The sequence below is a fragment of the Ovis canadensis genome, chromosome X, assembly GCF_042477335.2.
Source record: "Ovis canadensis isolate MfBH-ARS-UI-01 breed Bighorn chromosome X, ARS-UI_OviCan_v2, whole genome shotgun sequence".
NCBI lineage: Eukaryota > Metazoa > Chordata > Mammalia > Artiodactyla > Bovidae > Ovis > Ovis canadensis.
The window spans coordinates 116,873,819-116,894,996 of NC_091727.1; the positions used below are offsets into that span (position 1 = coordinate 116,873,819).

At 45.0% G+C, this 21,178-nt stretch overlaps 1 protein-coding gene and 1 pseudogene across 27 annotated transcripts in view; both read left to right on the forward strand.

The window, feature by feature from the left end:
* SEPTIN6 (septin 6) overlaps window positions 1-14,543 on the forward strand; it is a 156,022-nt gene extending 141,479 nt beyond the window's left edge. For 14 of the 27 annotated variants that reach the window (XM_070290859.1, XM_070290852.1, XM_070290836.1 and 11 more), the window contains 4 exons: window positions 1,754-1,886; window positions 4,294-4,484; window positions 6,670-6,714; window positions 10,254-13,314. In XM_070290859.1, coding sequence (XP_070146960.1) covers window positions 1,754-1,886; window positions 4,294-4,484; window positions 6,670-6,673 — 328 coding nt within the window. In that variant the 3' untranslated portion in view covers window positions 6,674-6,714; window positions 10,254-13,314. Of the gene's footprint in view, window positions 1-1,753; window positions 1,887-4,293; window positions 4,485-6,669; window positions 6,715-10,253; window positions 13,315-13,509 lie in introns of those variants that run through there. The other 13 variants (XM_070290858.1, XM_070290833.1, XM_070290846.1 and 10 more) reach the window with 3 other exon arrangements.
* Window positions 14,544-19,727: 5,184 nt separating this feature from the next.
* LOC138930507 (anaphase-promoting complex subunit 10 pseudogene) lies at window positions 19,728-20,337 on the forward strand (annotated as a pseudogene).
* Window positions 20,338-21,178: the final 841 nt, after the last annotated feature.

The following is a 21,178-nucleotide window of genomic DNA, read 5'->3' on the forward strand; positions in this document are numbered from 1 at the left end:
TTTGTTACAATATTATTTCTATTTTATGTTTTGGTTTTTTGGCTGTGAGGCATGTGGGATTTTACCTCCCTGATCAGGGATCAAACCCACACCCCCTGCATTGGAAAGCGAAGTCTTAACCACTGGACCACCAGGGAAGTCCCCCATCTTTTTGTTAAAAATCTCAGCACAGTGCTTGATATTCCTTCCCGCTGCCTCCTTCCTGAAATTCTTTGTGGTTGGCTTTTCCAGCATCGGTCTGTCTGGTTAGAGTCCTCTCTCACGCTGTTTTACTCCTCAGCCTCTTCGGCAGATTCGTCTCATTCAGCTTCTTCCTTTCTGTGTCTTTCTCAAGGCTTCTGCTACTCTCACTCTCTATTCTCTTTGTGGCTGGTTCTTTCTGCTCTCACAGTCCTAAAGAAATAGATCACTCCCAAGTTAAAATGTTACTTTTGAGCTCAAACTCAGTGATCCCACTGCTTCCTGGATATTTTCACTTGGCCATCCATAGAGGATGCACCTGAAACTCAAGCTGTCTCAAATTTAATTCATCTCTTTCCCTCTTGAATGTACTCATTCTCCATTCACCTGAATCACCTTTGACTCCTCTCGAGTCCTTGGAGTTCTGCTTCCCTCGCTGGTCTCCCTTTCCCTCCCAGCCTTCCCATTAAGATCCCTTCTTTCTTTCTTTCACTGCATCGGGTCTTCATTGTAGCATGCAGGATCTTCACTGTAGCTCGAGGCCTCCTCTCCGGTTGTGATGCACAGGCTCTAGAAAATGCAGCCTTAGTAGTTGCTGCCTATGAGCTTAGTTGTCCCAAGGCATGTGGGATTTTAGTTCCCCAACCAGGGACTGAACCCATGTCCCTGCATCAGAAGGCAGATTCTTAACCACTGGATCACCAGGAAGGTCCCAAGATCCCATCATTTCTTACTTTGTTGGAAAGTCTGTCCTTCACGCAATGCCCAGAGTGGTCTTTCCCATTTTCAAATTGGATCAAGTCAGCCCTGCTTAAAACGCCCAAGTCTTAACATGGCAGCCAACGCCTGCTCTCTCCTGCCACTCTCAGGAACCTTATCTTCCATTACTCCAGCCACATGAGGCCATGCCTGACACCCCAGGTATATGCCATTCCTTCTCCATGTGTGCCTTTCCACAGGGTACCCTCTTCAGAGCACCCACCCTCTTCTTCACCAGGCTTACTCCTATTTCTAGGAAACTAAATCCAGGCACGGGGGTGGGGGGGGGTGGGGGTGGGCAGGGAGACATAACCTAGGCATCTCCCACTGACTGTGAGTTCCTTGATGGCAGGCACAGTGGCTATTGGCTCCAGGTATTGAGTGACTGGCATAGTATCACTTAATTCTGTGTCCAGCATGTGGTAGAGTTTCATCAAGTGTTTGTTGAACTCATTCATTAATGTGGTCAGTTTCAGAGCCAGGACCTGGCAGCATAGTGCAGATGGAAGGACCTAGATTATGAGAGGAAACCCAGCATCCGGTCCCAGCTCTGCCTCTAACTTGCTGTGTGATCTTGAGCGAGTCACCTCACTTCTCTGGGCCTTATCTGTAGAATCAGGGTATAGAAGCACATAGAAGTTCCAAGTCACTCCAAGTTCAAAGCCAGGTGCCCACAGCGCTGTGCTTCTGCTTTTGCATATCTCTAAGAACTGAGGAAGGGAGGGTGGGGGAACCCAGGAGGATCATGGGGGCTGTTTTTCATTGAACAAGAGCCATTCCAAAGGCAGGGGAATTAACCTGACCGTGTTTGCAGTTTACAGGAGACATATGAGGCCAAAAGGAATGAGTTCCTAGGGGAGCTCCAGAAAAAAGAAGAGGAGATGAGACAGATGTTTGTGCAGAGAGTCAAAGAGAAAGAAGCTGAACTTAAAGAGGCAGAGAAAGAGGTAAAATGTGGGTTGGCATGCTAAGTGGGAAGGAAAGGGAGGCTGAACTTAGGTAAGACAAGGGATTTGCCCCAAGAGAGCAGCTGGGGGAACGTTGGGGCCTCAGGCAGGATTGGGACACAGCATCTGTAGCCCTGCCTTGGCTGGCACAGAGAGGCTGTGAGATCTGTGTCTTTTCCATCCCTCAGTCCCCAAGGCCGGGATATTTTCTCACTCTTTGTTATTTAATTCTCTAGACCCCCACTGTCCCATATAGTAGCTATTTAAATGAACTGAAATGAAATAAAGTTTAAAACTCTATCATTTGCATTCACCATATTTTAAATGCTCAATCTTCATGCAACCTCGGGGCTATGAGATGTTGAACATTTCCATCACTGCAGAAAGTTCTATTGGGCAGTGCTGCTCAACACTCAGGACCTGACATTGCCCCTCAAGGTCAGGGGCAGGCTGATTTTTTTTGCCCCCCCTTTCTGGGAGTTCATAGCTCAGAAGGGACAGTTGATCACTTTCTTGGCGATCCTGCCCCATCCTGCCTGCTCTGATGACCATGAGGAAAGATGGTCCCAGGGAGTCCTGGGTGCTGTGTTGAATCCTAAGCCAGTGACAGCTGGTGTGTTTCCCACCCACTTCCATTCCATTTCACGCTAGTGCTAAAGAACATCTGTGCAGCTCTAGTGAGTTTTTAACTAAGGCTTGATGGTCTATCTGGACTTTACTTAAGCCATGACTAATAGACTGCAGTTAGCCCTTGCACCATTGCCTTGCCTCCAAGGTCCCACTACTGATTCCCCTACTGCTGCCAGATTAATTGGCCTCAGCCACAGTTTTGGTCATGTCAGCAACTGCTTCAGCTCTCTAGGCTTCGAAACCCATAAAGAAAGGAGCACTTAATTACTTCCCAAGTCTCTTCTTCTTTTAATCTGCCAAGACTCTCCAGTGTTATTGCCAAAGCCCATGGCAAGCGTATTGACTTCATTTCAGTTTCACTTTTCAAAAGAAAAATATCACCCAGTACTTTTAGGAAGAGAGGTAAGGTGATCCTTTGAATGAATGAAAGGCCAGTAAGCAAAAGCCAACTGGACACCACTGATCAGCAGAGCTTCTACCAGCAGCCTACCCTGAGTGACTTGACCCAACAAGTCTGTCATCCACCACCCCTTACTTGGTGACAGGCCCAGATACCTATAGGATACCCAGCCTCCTCCACGGTGTGCTGTGAGGGCTGTAGAACCCTCCATTCCTTCCTGAATCCTCAAAAGATACTGAAATGATGCTTGAGCTGTTCTTACTACTCAGGATAGTTTATCACATTCCAAACACCCCCAGTGTGTGTGTGCTCAGCCACTCACTTGTGTCCAACTCTTTTGTGACCCCATGGACTGTAGCCCACCAGGCTCCTCTGTCCATGGGATTCTCCAGGCAAGCGTATTGGAGTGATTGTCATTTCCTACTCCAGGGGATCTTCCTGACCCAGGGATCCAACCTGCACTCCACTCCATTATTCTTGCCTAAAAAAATCCCAAGGACAGAAGATGGGCCACAGTCCATGGGGGTGTAAAGACACGACTGAACATGCATGCACACACCCCTAATTCCCCTGATCCATTCATCACAGTAACATATTAGAACATTGTTGCGCTTCTCCTTTGGGTTTCTGACTCTAATCAGGACTAGTTGAACCTCCCCTTGATCAAAGCTGAGGTTTCCACATCCATTTCATTTTCTAAAGTTCTTTTCTTTCCTTCCACAACCACAGACAAGTGTTTTCTTTGACCAGCTTCAGCACTGTCAAAGTTTTCTCTGCAATCTCCAATGAGTCTCCCTAGTTGGAGAGGCTAAGAAAAGGCAGGGGCCCCTTTCCTATTGAGAGATCTTATTATATGATCATCTAAAGAATGAGTTGACTTTGGGCAAATTCCTTAACTTCTCATACCTTCTGTTTCCTCATAAAATGCAGATAATAACAGAACCTGCCTCATAGGGTTGTTGTGATGATTAAATGAGTTAATACATATAAAGTGCTTAGAAAAGCCAGTACCTGGCCTACAGTAAGCACTCAATACATGTTCTACATTATAAGTGATGTTATTATTTTTCATATGTAGTAACTATGGGGACTCCTTTAAATAAAATGCTTGCTTAGACAGAATGCATGTTTCCCTGACCATATTCAGGAGCAGAAGTGTGGAGATAAAATGGCGGAAGAGAACCATTCAGAACATGATGCCCTTTGGTGACATTATAGCTGTCCCTGGCAGAAATGTCTCCTTGGATCCCAGGGTCCTTCATGGTCACTAGCCCGCCCACCCCCACCTCACCCCCACTCCATCCCCCCACCTCCCCCCCACTGTGCTCTGCTCAGCTGAGCTCTGCTCTTCCCAAACCCCCTGTGCTTCCCTGCCAGCTGCATGAGAAGTTTGACCGTCTGAAGAAACTACACCAGGACGAGAAGAAGAAGCTGGAGGATAAGAAGAAATCCCTGGATGACGAAGTGAACGCTTTCAAACAGAGGAAGACGGCGGCCGAGCTGCTCCAGTCCCAGGGCTCCCAGGCTGGAGGCTCACAGACTCTGAAAAGAGACAAAGAGAAGAAAAAGTAAGTGGCAGGCTGCTCTGGGGTGAGGGCCTCTTTCTGCTCCTGCTCATCCCCTCAGGCTGGTGACAGAGGCCAGCTGTGGGCTGATAGGCTCCTTTGGGCCCCTGGACCTGGTCTCGGTGTCCCCACAGGCCCCACAGATTCCCTACATCTGAGGAGCTGAGAGAAGGCGAGGGTTGTGTGTGGCTTCAGAGGACCAGCCCCTCTGCTCCGCCCACTTGGTGAAGTCCTGCCAGCTCAAGGCAGGAGGAGAGGGAGGGAAAGGGGAGGAAAAGCAAAAGGCAAGTGAGAGAGTAGAAAGAAGAAAGGCGGAAACGATGAGAATCTGCAAAGTTACAAGAAGGAGATGAACAAAAAGAAGGACAGAGAGAGGGTAGCAGAGGCCTCTGGGCCTCCTCTCCCCCCGGGAGGTGGGAGCTGGAAGTGCTCCCAGGCCAGCTCGCTCATCCTATGCCGGAGGTGGTTCAGCCCTGGAGCCCCTGTCACCCCCCTCAGTTCTAAGGGCTGTGGCCAACAGAGTTTAAGCATTGCTGCTGAAGGCTGCAGCCCAGTCCTGGTTTCTCACCCCTTCCTGTCCCTCCCTCTTGGGTGCTTAGTTGTCCCCAGCCTGGGGTGCTGGGAACTTGGCAGGGAATCCTCAGATGCTAATATCCTCTGCAGGCCCCACCCTCCACTGGGGAACGAATCTACGGTCTGTCTGTCTCCCCCTGGGGTTTGGCGACACAGGACATTGGGTCAAGAATGCTGACCCGAGCCCTGGCCTCGCTTGCTGGGGTTACCCATTCCTCATCCCAGAACCAGATAAGAGAAAAGCATTTCCGATGGGACCTGTACAACAGCAGGAAAACATCTAGTGGTCTCTTGCACTCTGGTTGTTTGGGCAGTGTGACTGGAGGAGCCAAACTAAAGTGGTCTGAGGATCTACAGCATGGCCATCGTCAGTGCCTTCTGTTCTTAGCCACTTTTTGCTGGACTCCATTGCTAGTTACTGGCTGGAAGGAGGAAACATCTTCCTTTCTTGTTTCCCCTGGCTCATCACTTAGGAATAAAGCAGTACCACATTTCACCAAGAATAAAATGCAACAGTAAAATATCTTAACTTTGAAGGCACTAAGTTTTGCCATCTGATTATTCGTTTTTCAAAAGTGTCATTTGGGCATTTTCACCATTTAGTTCAGAGATTTTTGTCATGGAGTCACAACACTGTATGTCAAAATCACTGACGATCTCATTTTTTTTTTTTTTTTTTGGTATTACATGATAAAATTCAACTACCCCAAACAAAGCCTCTTTGGACACACTCTATATTAACTGACCTCTAATGGTGTGTTAGTTGTAGCAGCAGGAATGGATTCCTATTTTTAAGATCAGAAAAGTCTAAATTAGTCTTCCAGCTCTAACCTGCTGCCTTCACAGTCCCGAGGTGTTTGTTAACAGGATCCCTGGGGCAGTTTCACAGCCTGCTGGCCGGAATTAGGAGATTCATTTGTTGGGACCCCACTGACACTCAACTATATAAATAGTTCCCATTGAACTGTTCAGTGGAAGTTCTTCCCAGACCAGGCTTTCTCCTAGTTGCCTCCAATTGACTGACCACCACCCCCACCCCTAAGCCAAAAACCCCACGTAAGGAGACATGTCTCTCCAGTCTTCCAGGAATATTTGGAGCTGGTGATGGCACCCTTTTCCAATTTTGAGATGAGTGAAAACCTCACTCACACCAGGCACGTCCTATTAACAAGAGAGCCTGACAAAACAGCCTGCTGTCTTCTATACTTTCAGATACATGTGTCTGCTGGTCTGGGCTTCTTATGTAATTCCCCAAACAGTTGCCTAACCTCTGGAAGACCCATCTTTAGCTCGGTGTCACTCTGGTCCCATGGTGATGATGGCGGGGGGTGGGGGGCGGTGAAGGGCAAAAGTGGGGGTAGAAGCATTTCTTCTGGAGAGATGGTGGTTGGATCTAATAGAGTCACCTACTGAGAATTTCCTTTGGCTGCCCTTAAAGAAGTTAAGAAAAAGTACTGGTGTTTCAGGGGATCCCTACCAGCCCACCCTGCCACCTTCCCCTCCCCACTCCTCCTAATCTCCTTTGACCTCTAACTCTTCATTATTTGCATCAATTCATAATATTTGATTTCTCCCCAAGCTCACTCCATCTTCATCAGCTCTTACTGTTTTACAGTTAACTCTGCTGTTTGCTGCATGCTGCATGATACCCAGGGCCCTGGTAAGCTTTATTAACTCTAAATAGAACTGGCAGTGGCTTCTAGAACACATATCCCCAAGTCTCACCCCCTGCCCAACACACATATCTATTATCAAAGAAGCTGCCTCATTGTTCTAGCCGGCTTTCTCTTGTGACTTATAATATTAAGAAATAGTCTAGTGTGATTCCAAGTGTACATGTGCAATATTTGCCTTCCTGATTAAAAGTGGGGTGTTTTCAGACCTGTCTACCTAGCCTAGGTGGAACCTGTGATAGGTATTTGAGGTTTCCATTTTAGCCACTTTTTTTTCTTAAGGAGACTTCAGCATTACTTTCAAAATTAACTAAACTGTAGTGATGAGGGGAACTGTTGGGTTCACAAGCCCTGTCCTGCAATGTCACAGTTAGCTTTGAGCCCCAGGTTTGGGAAGGTTTCAAGTCAATGGAAACTTGCTTCTCTGTTTCCCTCTGGAGGCTGTTTCTTATCTGAGGGGTTCAATTTTTCTAATTTCATTTGGCTATGTAATCTCCCAAAACCATAATAAAAGGAGAAGAAAGTGAAGAGTTAGATATTATAGAGAATTCCTTATACTCTATCCACAAGTACCAACTTCATGAACACCTCTGATGAGGAGATAAGCAGGTAACCTTAGTAAGATGCATTCCTGAGGGCTAGGTGTCATGTCAACAGGAGTAAATAAGCAGCCCCTGGCATCACATAGTTTATAGGTTGATTATAGCAGTGATTAAGCTTCCAGATCTATTTTACTAGACAGGTAGTGAGTGGGGAGGAGCACAAATATTTTCAATATAACGTAATTAGGAGTATTACCATTTAAAACTTTACCATAGAAACTTTCAAACAGGAACAAAAGAAGAGAGAGGATAATACAATGGAGCCCCATGTACCCACCCCCCAGCCCCCAAAGTACTGTCAACATAAGCCAGTCCTGTCTCATTTATTGCCCCCAATTTGGCTGGATTATTGTAAAGCAAAACACATCTCATTTCATCTGTCACTACTTCAGCATGGATCTCTAAGAGCTAATGACTCTTAAAAAAAAATAACCACAATGCCACCATTATCACACCTCCAAATTTAACAATTCATTCGCATAAAATTTCTAGCCAGGGTTCAGAATACCCTCGTTGTCTCATAAATGCCTTTTAGATTTGGTTTGTTTGGATCGGGGAATATAAAATATTGAGAAGACTTCTCCACACTCACCATGAAGTTTATGATTTAAATGGAGAACCTCCTGTTAGTCACCAAAATAATTGCTGCAGCTACTGCACCGGGGACTTTGGGCAGCTGGCAAAACATCCTGCTGCTGCTGCTGCTGAGTCACTTCAGTCGTGTCTGACTCTGTGCGACCCCATAGACGGCAGCCTACCAGGCTCCCACGTCCCTGGGATTCTCCAAGCAAGAACACTGGAGTGGGTTGCCGTTTCCTTCTCCAATGCATGAAAGTGAAAAGTGAAAGTGAAGTTGCTCAGCCGTGTCCGACTCTTAGCGACCCCATGGACTGCAGCCTACCAGGCTCCTCCGTCCATGGGATTTTCCAGGCAAGAGTACTGGAGTGGGATGCCATTGCCTTCTCCAGGCAGAACATCCTACTTTCAAGCAAATCCCTAAGAGGAAGTCCATAGAGGCTTCTGAAACATAAGGCCTATGAAATTGGGCCAAAGGAAACAACCCTTAAAGAACAATGAAATGATTTCTTGTCTGGCTTAAAGGCAAGACTTGGAGCCCTGTGCATTGACTTGAATGAAACCTAGGAAGACACAGTTCTGGAGTGTATGTCCATGGCCGCAGTCCTAGTGCCCAGCAGAGTGGCTGATGCTCGGTTCACGTGTATTTCCTCAGTTCCCCTATTTTCAAGGAGGAAAATAGGAAAGATGCATCCTGCTCAGTTAGCTTTCAGTTCGTGAAACCCAAATTAACGTGGTTTGACACAGTTTGGTTCGGCTTTCCCCGAGCAAATCAGTGGTAGTGGCCATTACTAAAATGAATCCTTTCAAAACTATAATTAAAGCCACAATTAACGAGCAAGAGTCAATTGACAAACAGTGGGAACAGCCAACCCTGACCCTAAGCAGGTTGGCTTTTTCTGGCATGCTTCTCCCCAGCAGACCACAAGAGCAGTTCCAAACCAAGTAGAGATTGCCGTCTGTAGCCGTCTGCAGTTGGAACAAAACGCTTCCTCTGTGGCCCACACACAGTTGTAGGTATTCTGGCAGGGGGACAGAGTATGATGTATGGACAGTTCGCCTAGCGAAATATTTCAGCCTTCCCAGGCCGCCCAGCCCTTGCAGTGTTCTATAGGTTTCTTTTCCCCTGGGAAATAGACAAGGAAGAACAAGAAAGCTGAGCTTTCACAGGACCTTTTAATACTATTCAAAGTGTTTTTCCGCACGCTCTCTTATTTTCACATTACGACAGTCCTGTGAGGCAGAGGAGGAAGGTGCTGATCTTCAGTTCACAAGATGAACAAAATAGAGGCATGGGGTTAAGGGACTTACCAAGGTTGACACAGGGAGTTATTGGCAGAACTGGAATGAGAACGCAAAACTGGTTCTGGTATAAATTGCCATCCTCATGCGTGTGTGTGTGTGTGTGTGTGTGTGTGTGTATGTGTATTCACTCTGAGGAAGCGACTGTACAGATAGACTCAGCTTATGCTTTTAACTATCCCTCCCCAATATCTTTAATGAAAGAAATGTGTTCAGGTAAAAAAAAGAAATAAAACCAGGGGCTTGGGTCCACAGGCAAGGAGTTCTCAGGGACACTATGGTGTGAAGGAGAGTCATAATCAAGCAACCCAGGGATTCAGGCTCTGCCCCTGTAGGTTGTGATTCTTTGTGACCTTGGGCAAGTCAGTTGGGCTCGCAGTGTTTCTCAGCCTCCTCATAAGTCAGATGGGGACCAATACAACTTGTCCCCATTTATGTCACAAGGGTGAAGTTTGAATGGGAGAAAGTTCAAAGTGCAGAGTGAACACAAACCAATAATGGATTTCCATTGTTCAGGTTTCCAGGTGACTGTGGTTAGACCCTGGTGCAGAGGCCAGTCACCACCCCCAGATACTTCTCAAACAGATCTTGCCCCAGGGGACCAGTTAGTGGACTGGGGCTCTTCTAAGGTGAAACCTCTACCCCCTCGGCATTTGCTGTGGAGTGAGGCCATCACTGGTTGAGAGCCTGGCACTCTGTACTGTGGCCTGAGCCACTTGGAGATTTGCTGAAGGTGTTCCTGTACAAGGTGTCTGGGTCGGGAGCACTAGTCAGGACCTAATCATTAAGAAGAGAGAAAAAGAATTCTTGTGGCTCTTGATTATTTTACTAGCTGATGCCATGACGATCGCTACTCAGAGGTGTGTGGGGGTGAATGAGAGAGAAAGCATGTTCCCAGAAGCCAATACAATAAGACTTTAAGACCATCTAACATAGCTATATTCTAATTTATCCATCAGTCATCATGACAATTTTCTTCTAACCTTTGTTTTGTTTTTTACATTAATCCATCCATTCATTAACCCAACTTCTCTTTTCATTTTCAGTTTGGGTTTCCTGTAGACGCCCTTTTCCTGCGCAACAGAGCTGGGCCTCCCTTTCTCTAATTCCCCCTTAACACGTCTGCGGGGCACACAACCTGTGCCCTCCCCTTTCTTCCTGCCAAGGTTTATAGAAGCCCGAGAGTCTGAGGACCCAGTCTGGCCTCTGGGCAAGAAGCCAGCAGTCACGTGGTTTAAAGCTGCATCCTGCATCCCAGTGCCCCTCCCAGCGCCCCCAGCCGGCCACTCCCGCCCCGTCTTTGACTGTAACATGTGCAGGGGTTCTGCCTGCTCCACGGGACCACCAGCTTCCCTGTTCCAACTCCGAATGCTGTTTGTTCCCCCGAGGTATTTGCATCCAGCCTGGCTGGGTGAGCACCAGTCAGCAGGGTTTTCCCCCTTAGTCTGCAGTCACTTGGCTTCCCCAACCACCACTAAGCCCCCGACAGGAACCACAGCCTCTCCTCAGAGGGTTCCCAGCCCTTTCCAGTTTTGATTCACTTAAAAGTGACTGCACTCAAACTCTGTTAAGAACCTGAAATGAGTTTATTTGCACCCAGCCCTTCCCAGACAACACAACTGCTGAAGAAAATAGCATAAATGTCCCTCTCTGTAATTCTGAGTACCCTACAGATGCAGGAGGGAGAATAAACCTGACTATTAGTACCAGCGGAGTGTCTTATGGAATTGTTATGAGGTGTCTCACATCTCCTCTGTAATTTCCCTGAGAATGCCACACCATCCCAACAAGGCAGGGTCAGTAGCAGGTGTAAGCATCCTGTGTCATAAACTGCCAGACCGAGTGGTTCAAGAATCAGTGTTTTTAGTTCAGCTTTGAGGAATCTTCCAGTCTATTTATTTAGTGAATTTGATGATGATGAATTTCAATTTGTATTTTGCATGTGTCTCTTATTAAGAAGAGGAGGTGAGACTGTCAGTCGAAGAAGAGAAAAGAGATGCTGTGCCTTGGAAGGTCCCTAACTTTGCCTCTAAGGATTTGATATTTGAAAACTTCTAGCCTGGATTTGTATAATGGGGCCTCTCTGATAGTGGCTTTGGGAACCCCTTGGAAGTTGAGAGCCCTCCCTTGTCAGGGCCATGAGGAACATTGGACTTTGGTGTTAGACTAGTGAGAAAGTGAGAGCTGGCGGTGACTGGCAATGATCTATGGCTAACACGCCGTTTCTCTGCCCTTCCTTTGCAGTAATCCATGGCTGTGTACTGAATAGTATTCCCTGCTACAGCTGGACTGGACTCCACTTAGCCTTTTAAGCCAAGGTTCCTATTGTAACTGACAGCTTTCCTTTGGGGTGCCAGGCAGCCGGGTCCCCGGCCCCTGCCATGTTCTTCCACTTCAAGCCCCACCTCTTCTTTCTATTTCTGCCTCACAGTCCCACTAGCATTGACCATGACCTTTTTTATTTTTGAGATTTTTATTTTTTGGTCACTTGCTTTGAAAACACACAATCGAACAAGGCTATGCCAAATTTTCAGGCCTTTTTGAAGTATTGAGAATGGGAAGGGGGTGTTCTCTTTTCAATAATAGATAATAACAGGAAGCAAAAAGTAGAAACGGAAAGCAAACGAATGCACACACTTTATCTTTTCTTGTTGGCAAAGCAAGAGGACAGTTTTGAGATGTATTGTTTGGTGAGTCACTGACTGGTGAGTGGCCAGAAGCAAGTATGAAGGTGATGCTGCCAAAGCAGAAGCTAGTTTCTTGAGAAAATCCAAGTCACACAGTGGAGTATTTTAGGAGACCCTATGCTTAGAGATTTAAAAGCCAAAAAAAAAAGCTTGGATCCTCAACTTGGCTCAGGGAGATGCTAAGTTAAGGCTGTCAAGTTTCCATGGGAAAGGATTCTTATTTGCAGCTTTGACCAGTTTCAGAGCTGCTTCCCAAGGATCCCAAACTTAAACAACTAACAGTCTCCATCCCCTGCCCCCCCACCCCCCCACCCCCTGCCACAGTAATTATTTGCATCACAAATAGGAGGTCCCCTCATTTACATTTATTTACAGATTAACTACTTGAGGTTTGAGTGGTTCTGAAAACTTCAAAAGGTATTAGAGCCACCCAGCCTTTGGAGACCTTCAGAGACTGGGCAGGAATTTTGTATGAAAGGAGATATTTGGGCCCAGAAGACAGGTAGGACCCACTTTTTGTAAGAGGAAATCGAGGCGCAGAGAAATGAAGGGACTTTGCCAGAGATCCCAAGGCTGTTTCATGGCAAAAGTCAGGCTAAATTCAGTGTCTTCTGAGACCCGATCCTTTTCACAAATGGATTCAATCTGTTCATGTTCATTCCTGGAGACAAGTCTTTTGATGTTCAGGAGAAAATGAATAGTTAGTATTAGAGCACCTTTGAGGTTTTATTTCCCATAGAAAAATATTCGCAGATGGGGTGGGCAGGGATGGGCAAAGCAGAGGACTCTAGTCCTGCCCCTGAACTGAGTGCTTCTGCTGACGATAAGAGTCATGGACACCTGTTAGCTGCTCAGCTTTCCTGGGAGTCTGGAATGAGGCATGTGAGTGCGGAAGTTTAACAGGTGCCAGAGATGACCCTTGTCATCAAGGAAGTTTGGTAAACAAAAATCTAACTTGTGTGTGAACATGAGACCTTTATAAAGTCAACCAAGGCTATGTAAAATAATGAAAATGCTTATTTTATCGGGTAGCTTGTCTCACTGTAAACAGATTTTTTTTTCCTTCTTCAGTGAAAAAAAATTTTTACTGAGTATAATTGTTACTATTAGAAAAAAAAAAATTACCCTAATACTCTGTTTACTTCTGGTGAAACAAAACCAGTCATTAGAAACGGTCTGTGTCCCGCCCCACCCCTACCCTAGACTGAAATGGTTTTCCTGAAAAATCCCCACATGTACACACACACACACATACGCCTCATTTCTCTTAAGCCAAGAAGTTTGCTTTTCCTAGATGCAGGATAGATCACTTTTGGTTTTGTTTATGTTTTTTTGTTTGTTTGTTTTAATCATTTGGCATTCACATGTGGCTGTCAATATGCGCTCTTTTTTTTTTTTAATTAAAACAAGAAGCTTGAAACTGGTGTGTGGTATTCTTAAAACCTTCTCAGCAGATTTTCCAGTGGTGATGGCCCATCAGTGACCCCATTTCTCACCTGTCTTCTCCATGTATAATCTGTGCTACCTCACACTGCCCAGCTCCCTGACCCTGTCTTACTTTGAATGTCCTTTTTCTTTGGCTAATTTCATGTTTTCTTTCTCTTTCCCTCTCCAGCTTTTTTTAATCTTGTCTTCAGCAGCTGCACTAAGTCTAAAGGAGAAGACTCCCATTATAGAAGAGTTAGGGTTTCCATATTGTGTCAAACCAGAAACCAACCAATTTCCTCTCCCTCCAAATTGTGTGCACACGTGCGTACACACACACACACACACACACACACACACTCAACAAGTGTTCATGTGTCCAGGCAAGAAGCTCTCTCCCAACTTACATGGTATTTTAAATGGAAGTGTTTTGTCCTAATCTAATAAGGCAGGAAAAGATCCGTCCGAGCTGGAGAATGGACCCAATGTAACCTCAGAGAGACAACTGCAGGATGACTCACCCAAGTGTAAGTGACTGAGGCAGGAGACCTCAGCTGTGGGTGTGGGAGTACTGTTCACAAGTTTTTCATTTGAGTTTTCTGTTTTTCCTTGTAAACACCATTTCTCCGGTTCAATGGGTTGATTGTCTACAGCCACTATTAAACATTTCTGAATATGGATGAGAAAGTCAAGCAACATTCATATCTTCAGCATTCACAGACCTTCTGCAGACCCCCTCAGCAAGTGGGGCAAGTGGATCTACTAACATTCAGGTGGAGAAAGGAAAGGAGAAATGGGGGAGTTTAAGCTTAGTGAGAGCAAAATTACTCCATTCATCCTTCCAAGGCCAGTTGGGGTTTTTGAGAGAGGTTTCTGCTCAATGTGGGACCTGGAGGGAGAGCTTTGATGTTGATAAATCTGCCCCAAATTCATTGGTTTAACTTGGATCGAAATGCCATGTGAGTGTGCTCATCCCCATATAGCCCTACAACTATTGCCATTCCACTGTCCCGTGTCTCTTGAGAGAGCCTCTTTGCATGTTTTCCAAAATCTGTGTTCATTCTTCCTTTCTTCTCCTTTGTTCTTTTTGCTCAGAGATGTGACCAGTCACTGCCCCTCTGGGGCTTTCATTTGCCAGGAGAAATATCCCAAAACCAGCACTGTTTAGCTTGATACCTTTATAATGTCCATGTCAATTTTCAATAAAATTCAAAGAAATGCTCAGTGGCTGTGTGATTATTAGGTGATGCCTTAGGAGGAGTGGGTGGCTTCCTTTCAAGAGGGTGATTTGAGGGGCTCAGGGAGGCACCATTACCCTGTTTGTAACCTTCCTGGGTGGGCTGCTGTGCCCAAACCCCCCATATGGGTTTGAAATTTCCATGGGCTTGCTGGGTGGGGGAAGTCCTTTACTTTTCCTTCATTAGCATGGATTTCACTGATCCGTTGAGCTCATCTAGGATAATAGATGGAGAAAGTGGAGTGCCAGATCCTATAGAATAAGAGTCGATTGAGTTTTAATTCCAGAAGGAAAAGGACTATGCTGCATGGCTTCTCTTATTATTACTGTGATGTGAACATCCTGAAAATTCATGGGCATGACTCCAAAAGCCTTCTATAAATAGGGTCTACTAGAGAGGGAAGCTTCCTTGTCCCTCCCAGCATTCAAGTGGGCAAGAGGGACAGTGGTCGGTTTTCATAATTCTGGCCACAATCATGGTGGAATTTCCTTCCCTCGCCTTCATTTCCCGAATAGCCAGATGCTGGAGACCGGAAGGTGGTTGGTACCCTCTCCGCACCAAGCCCTTGGAGACCTCTGAAGGGAAGGGGTACCAGGGAAAACGACACTGGCCTGTATCTGTGCAACTCGCACCCTAGAGAGCAGCCGAGCGGGACAACAATCGCCCGTGACGTCACTGAGCCCCCAGCGTCCTGGAGGTGTGGAAAAATACCGGTTCTGGAGCCAGACACTTGCTAGCTGTGTGTGTTTGGGGGCAAGTTGTGATCAAAACCTCCCTGTAAAAGAATATCAGCAACTCCCTTGCAGGGATGATTGCAATGGTTTCGTGAGCTACTGTAAACTAAGGAGGTGGGTGTTCACTAAAGGAAATCCCTACTAAGGACAGAGTTTCCCCTTTACTAGAAATATCTTAGGTTCTTCCAATCCATGGTTTCTCACCCTCAGTATTATTATTGTCTTTTGAGACCAGATAATTCTTTGTTGTGGAGGCCGATGCGTGCATTGTAGCATCCTTACCCACTAGATGTCAGTAGCACACTATACTACCCCATCCCCAGTTCTGACAAAACTGTCTCCAGATAATGCCAAACGTCCCCTGGAGGGCAAAATTGCCCCAAATTGGGAACCATTGCTCTGGGCCATGGGTCAGCAAACTTTTCCTGTAAAGGGCCAGCAGGCAAATATTTTAGGCTTCGCAGGCCACATGGTGTCAGAAACTATTTTACTGCTCTGCTGCTGCTGCTGCTAAGTCACTTCAGTCGTGTCCGACTCTGTGTGACCCCATAGACGGCAGCCCACCAGGCTCCCCCATCCCTGGGATTCTCCAAGCAAGAACACTGGAGTGGGTTGCCATTTCCTTCTCCAATGCATGAAAGTGAAAAGTGAAAGGGAAGTCGCTCAGTCGTGTCCAACTCTTCGATACCCCATGGACTGTAGCTACCAGGCTCCTCCGTCCATGGGAGGGTCATATAAACACAGGGAGTGTGACTGGATTTGGCCTGTGGGCCACTGTTTGTCGATCCCACTTGTAATGCATTTTGGTGCTTGTTAACACATCACAGGTGGCGCTAGTGGTAAAGAATCTGCCTGTCAATACAGGAGACACAGGTTCAATCCCTGGATTGGGAAGATCCCCTGGAGTAGGAAGTGGCAAGCCATTCTAGTATTCTTGCCTTGAAAATTCCATGGACAGAGAAGACTGGTGGGCTACAGTCCTTGGGGTCGCAGAGACAGACACGACTGAGCATGCATAGATGAATGCATCACAAAACCTAAAGGTCTTAGAAGTGACTGGCTGGTAAAAAGAAATCAGAAATGAAGGCAAATGGCTGATATTTTAATACAAGTTGGTGGGGAAATGGGCTTGGTTAACTAAAATTTGTGTATCATTTTCCTAGAGCATAGATGGGGGCAAGGGTCTGCTGGGTTGCTGAGAGCCAGTTCCTAGGGACTTGCTAAGCAGTGAGAAGGCCAACTGCTTCTAGGGACAGAACCAGGCTTCTAATACCTTCAAAATGGCTAAGCAACCTTGGCTCCAGTTGTAAGCAACTGACGTTAAGCAGTGTCCTTTTGTGTTTGAAAAGCCCCCACTCAGCTGAGTCCCCTTGATGTTCATCTGAAACTATCACAACATTGTTAATCGGCTATACCCCAATACAAAATTAAAAGTTAAAAAAATCCTGCCATTGAGGTTCATGTCTATCTTCTCCTTGAAGCCTTTCTTGACCCCATCCACCTGTTTTGATCTCTTCTTCCTTTTCAAAAACCTCCTGGCTGAAATTCTTTAATCTTCTCTGCTTCTCATTTGAGAGAGTTCATTCTTCAAGAGATGTTAAGCTTCCTTTAGGGTAGGAACATCATTTACAGCTCCCCAGTGGGCCCAGGAAAGTGCCAGACACACAATAAAGAGCGATTAAGAGATAGCTAGATGGCGATTCTTCTGGAGAAGGAAATGGCAACCCACTCCAGTGTTCTTGCCTGGAGAATCCCAGGGATGGGGGAGTCTGGTGGGCTGCCATCTATGGGGTCACACAGAGTTGGATACGACTGAAGCGACTTAGCAGATGACGATTCTTCACCAATTTAGGGAGCTATTGCACTTTTGAAAACATTTAATTTTGAGATTAAATAACAATAATAGTGCAAAGTACACTCACATGCTTTTGACCCAGATGTACCAACTGATAATATTTTGCCCCATTTGCTTTATCATTTACATTGAGGTGCCCTCTTCCCCTTCCCCTGGAACCAAATAGATAGAGAAAGATACATAATATTTTTTCTGAACCACTTGAAGATAATTTACAGGTATCATGGCCTTTACTCCTAAATATTTCAATGGGTATTTCCTAGCAATAAGGATATTCTCTTACATAGCCACAGTTACCAACTTCAGTAAATTTAACCATATTATACTACTTTAACCTATTGAATAGTATGTGTGCGTGCTAAGTCACTTCAGTTATGTCCAACTCTGTGACCTCGTGTAATGTAACTTGCCAGGCTTCTCTGTCCATGAGATTCTCCAGGCAAGAGTACTGAAGTGGGTTGCCGTGCCCTCCTTCAGAGGATCTTCCCTACCCAGGGATGGAACCTGAGGATCCTGTGACTCCTGCATTGCAGATGGATTCTTTACCCACTGAGCCACCTGGGAAGCCCATTGAATAGTATACTTTACACCAATTTTTCTTGCCATATAAGATTGGCTCTAGAATCATGCACTGTGTCCTCTTACTTTAGTGTCCTTTCATCTGAAACAGCCTTTCTTTGTCTTTCATGATACTGATATTTTTGAAGTGCCATTAAAAAAAAAAAAGATTGTTGTCATTTTGGGTCAAGGTGTTGCCCAATTTCTCCATTATATAATTATTTGCATCCTCTTCTTTGCTACTAATAAACAATCTGTGAGGAGAAAACTGTAAGTCCATGCAAAATCCTCATCAAAAAATTCCCCCTAGATTTAGCATCTACTGGTAATTCTTGCCTGAACCAATGATGATTTTCTGACTCCAGCATTCCCTTCATATTTACCAGTCAGCACATGGTATGCTATTGTAAGCAAAGGCCCTCCCCTTTCCCTCATTATTTATCTACTTGGTCTCACTGTGGACTTATGGCTTCCTATTTTTTCAATGGCTCGTTACTGTCCTTAATAATTTGGGTACTCAAATTACCAGGCTTTGGCCAGCTCCTAGCTATTGCTTTTAGTCCATTAGTAGCCATTCCTCAAGAGGATATCACAGTGCAGAATACTCTGGTTAAGAACTTTTGGTGATCTGATTTCTGGGATAAATTATGAGGGTGGTGCTGAGCCAGGTTCCAGGTTTCCCTCTTTTCTTCACTCACTGGCTCCCCCACAGGAAAGGGAAGGGAAGGAAGCTCAGAGCTGACAGACTATGTGTGTATGAGTGTGTGTGTGTTTATGTTTCATGTAAAAACAGTGGTGGAAGCCTGTGGTAGAGCAGAGAAAGATGATGGAGGGGAGGAGGACAGGTGATTACATGAGGTTTCTGGATTGTATTAGGATGACAGTGTTTGCCATTATCAGACTTCCCTCCTCCATTTCTCTTCAACCATTATTCAGATAATTTACTTCTGCTTAGGGGTTTCAATTCCTGCTCAGTGAGAAAACATCTGCGATGTGTGAGAAGGGAATGGACTGAGCTAGGTTGGCTGAAGAATTTTTTGATCAGAAGGATTACCAAGGAAAGAAGGTCCTGGAGAATGTTCCAGAGCAAATGGCCTCTAACAACAATTTCATCGCCTTTCACTCTGTAATCCAAATTCAAAAGTCAGGTTGGAATTATTTGTTCCTATATGATGGAAGAATTTTCATCCAATCTGAGAGGAAGGCATTTTTCTTTTCTCAATTCCTTTTCTAAGAAAGATGTGTATTGATTGTAATGCTGATACTGATAAAAGTTGGCAGCTTAGGTGGAAATTAATCTATCTTAAAATCAGCTTAAAATGTAGGCCCTAAGAAAATGAGTTTCACAAATTTGAGACAACAGGAAGAGCCTTCATTCATTCAATCATTCATTTAATTCAACAAATATCTATGGAGTTCCTACAGGAGCCAAATGTAGGTGCTAAAAGCAAGACAGATGAGTTCCTTGCTCTCATGGCACTGTCACAGGGGGTGAGGAGGAGTCAAACATTTTTTTGAAGTTCAAAAGGTGGTACATACTGTGAAGAATAAAACAATAACAACAACAGGGTAATATAATGGCAAATGAGTGGGGAGCACTGGATGAGAAGTCAGGTGACCTAGATTCTGATCGCAGCTTTGCCAGAAGCCACCTCTACAGACTTCAGTTATCACTCTACCTCTCTGACCTTATTTTTCTCATACAATAATGATTGGAATTTATGATCTCAAAGCTTCCTTTCTAGTATCAAGTTCTTTGATTTCATGGTTCAAAGACTGTCATTACTTCAATAAACATGAGTACCTACCACAGAGTCAAAAACAGCACTCCCTATGTAATGGGAGAGACAAGCATGAAAATAAATCATTATTAAAGTGAAAAATGCTGTGATCTTCTGCTCTGGTCAGCCCAAAACAGCCCTACATATAAATATGTCACATAATGATAAATACATCCTGGGGAGTGGCGCAGAGCTGCGGCGGATCCAGAAAAACTGAGTGGCAGCAAGTGGAGTCCGCAAGCTAATATTTTTTAAATGACCACACCAAACAAGACACCTCCTGGTGCTGACCCTAAGCAGTTGGAAAGGACTGGAACAGTACGGGAAATTGGGTCACAAGCTGTTTGGTCACTCTAGTCTTGTAAACCAGGATTTGGAGTGGATCAATTACAAGATGACAATCTAGAAACTTACTGGCAATCAGATGGATCCCAGCCTCACTTAGTGAACATACAATTCAGAAGAAAAACAACAGTGAAGACATGTATTTGTGCGGATTACAAATCTGATGAAAGCTACACTCCAAGCAAGATCTCAGTCAGAGTAGGAAATAATTTTCACAACCTTCAAGAAATTCGGCAACGAATTGGTGAAACCAAGTGGCTGGATTCATGTTCCCTTAACTGATAGTCATAAGAAGCCAATTCGTACATTCATGATACAGATTGCCATTCTAGCCAATCACCAAAATGGAAGAGATCCCCACATGAGACAGATTAAAATATACACACCAGTGGAAGAGAGCTCCATTGGTAAATTTCCTAGATGTACAACTATTGATTTCATGATGTATCGCTCAATAAGGTGAACTTAGAACAAAAGTCATTAAACATCTTATCAGTTCATATTAAATCTGGTATCTTTATTGAAAAATAAATTAATTATTTTGCAAAAAAAAGAGATAAATACATCCTAAAACAGTTAAAAGGGGACAATGGGTAAAAGTCACTTCATCCAACTGTCATCCTGCTATGGAACACTGAGTTCTAGACAGGACTATTTCTCCCCACCAACGCGATAATTAGTTCCAGGACAACAGAGAAAACCCAGTTTCTTTTCCCTTTGTATTGACTATACTGAGCACACAGTGAGTGCTGTGTAAATTCCTACCGACTGGGGGCTTTCCTGGTGGTCCAGTGGTTAAGAATCTGCATTCCAATGCAGCGAAGCCCGGTTTGATTCCTAGTCCTCGAACTAAGATACCACAATTAGACATAGCCTGGATGCCCCAAGGAAGACCCAGTGCAGCCAAATTAATAAATACATAAAATTGTTTACATGAAAGATACCAATCCCACCCTTATATAAAATAGATATATAAATTTCCGCTGACACTCATTAACTACTTCCATAGCACAGACGGGCAGACAGTGATTGAGGGACTGGAGGAGACCACAGGTCTAGTGAAAACGTTTGCCTACAGAGTGAGCCATTTGGTGCTGTGCACCTTTTAGTTTGGGGGCCCCTTTTGTATTTTGTAATATTCTGCACGTTTTAAATTGATAGTTAATACAGGATTATTTGAAACCGTGATCAGAACTGTGTGAACACGATGCTTGTATTTGTCAGCAATTGGGATAGAGTATGGACGATAAGTGGGTTTGGATGATTTTTTTCTTAAGTATTTTGTTTTTACTATTACTTCACAATAAAACAAAGCTAATGGTGCACGACGCACAGATAGCTTTTCAAG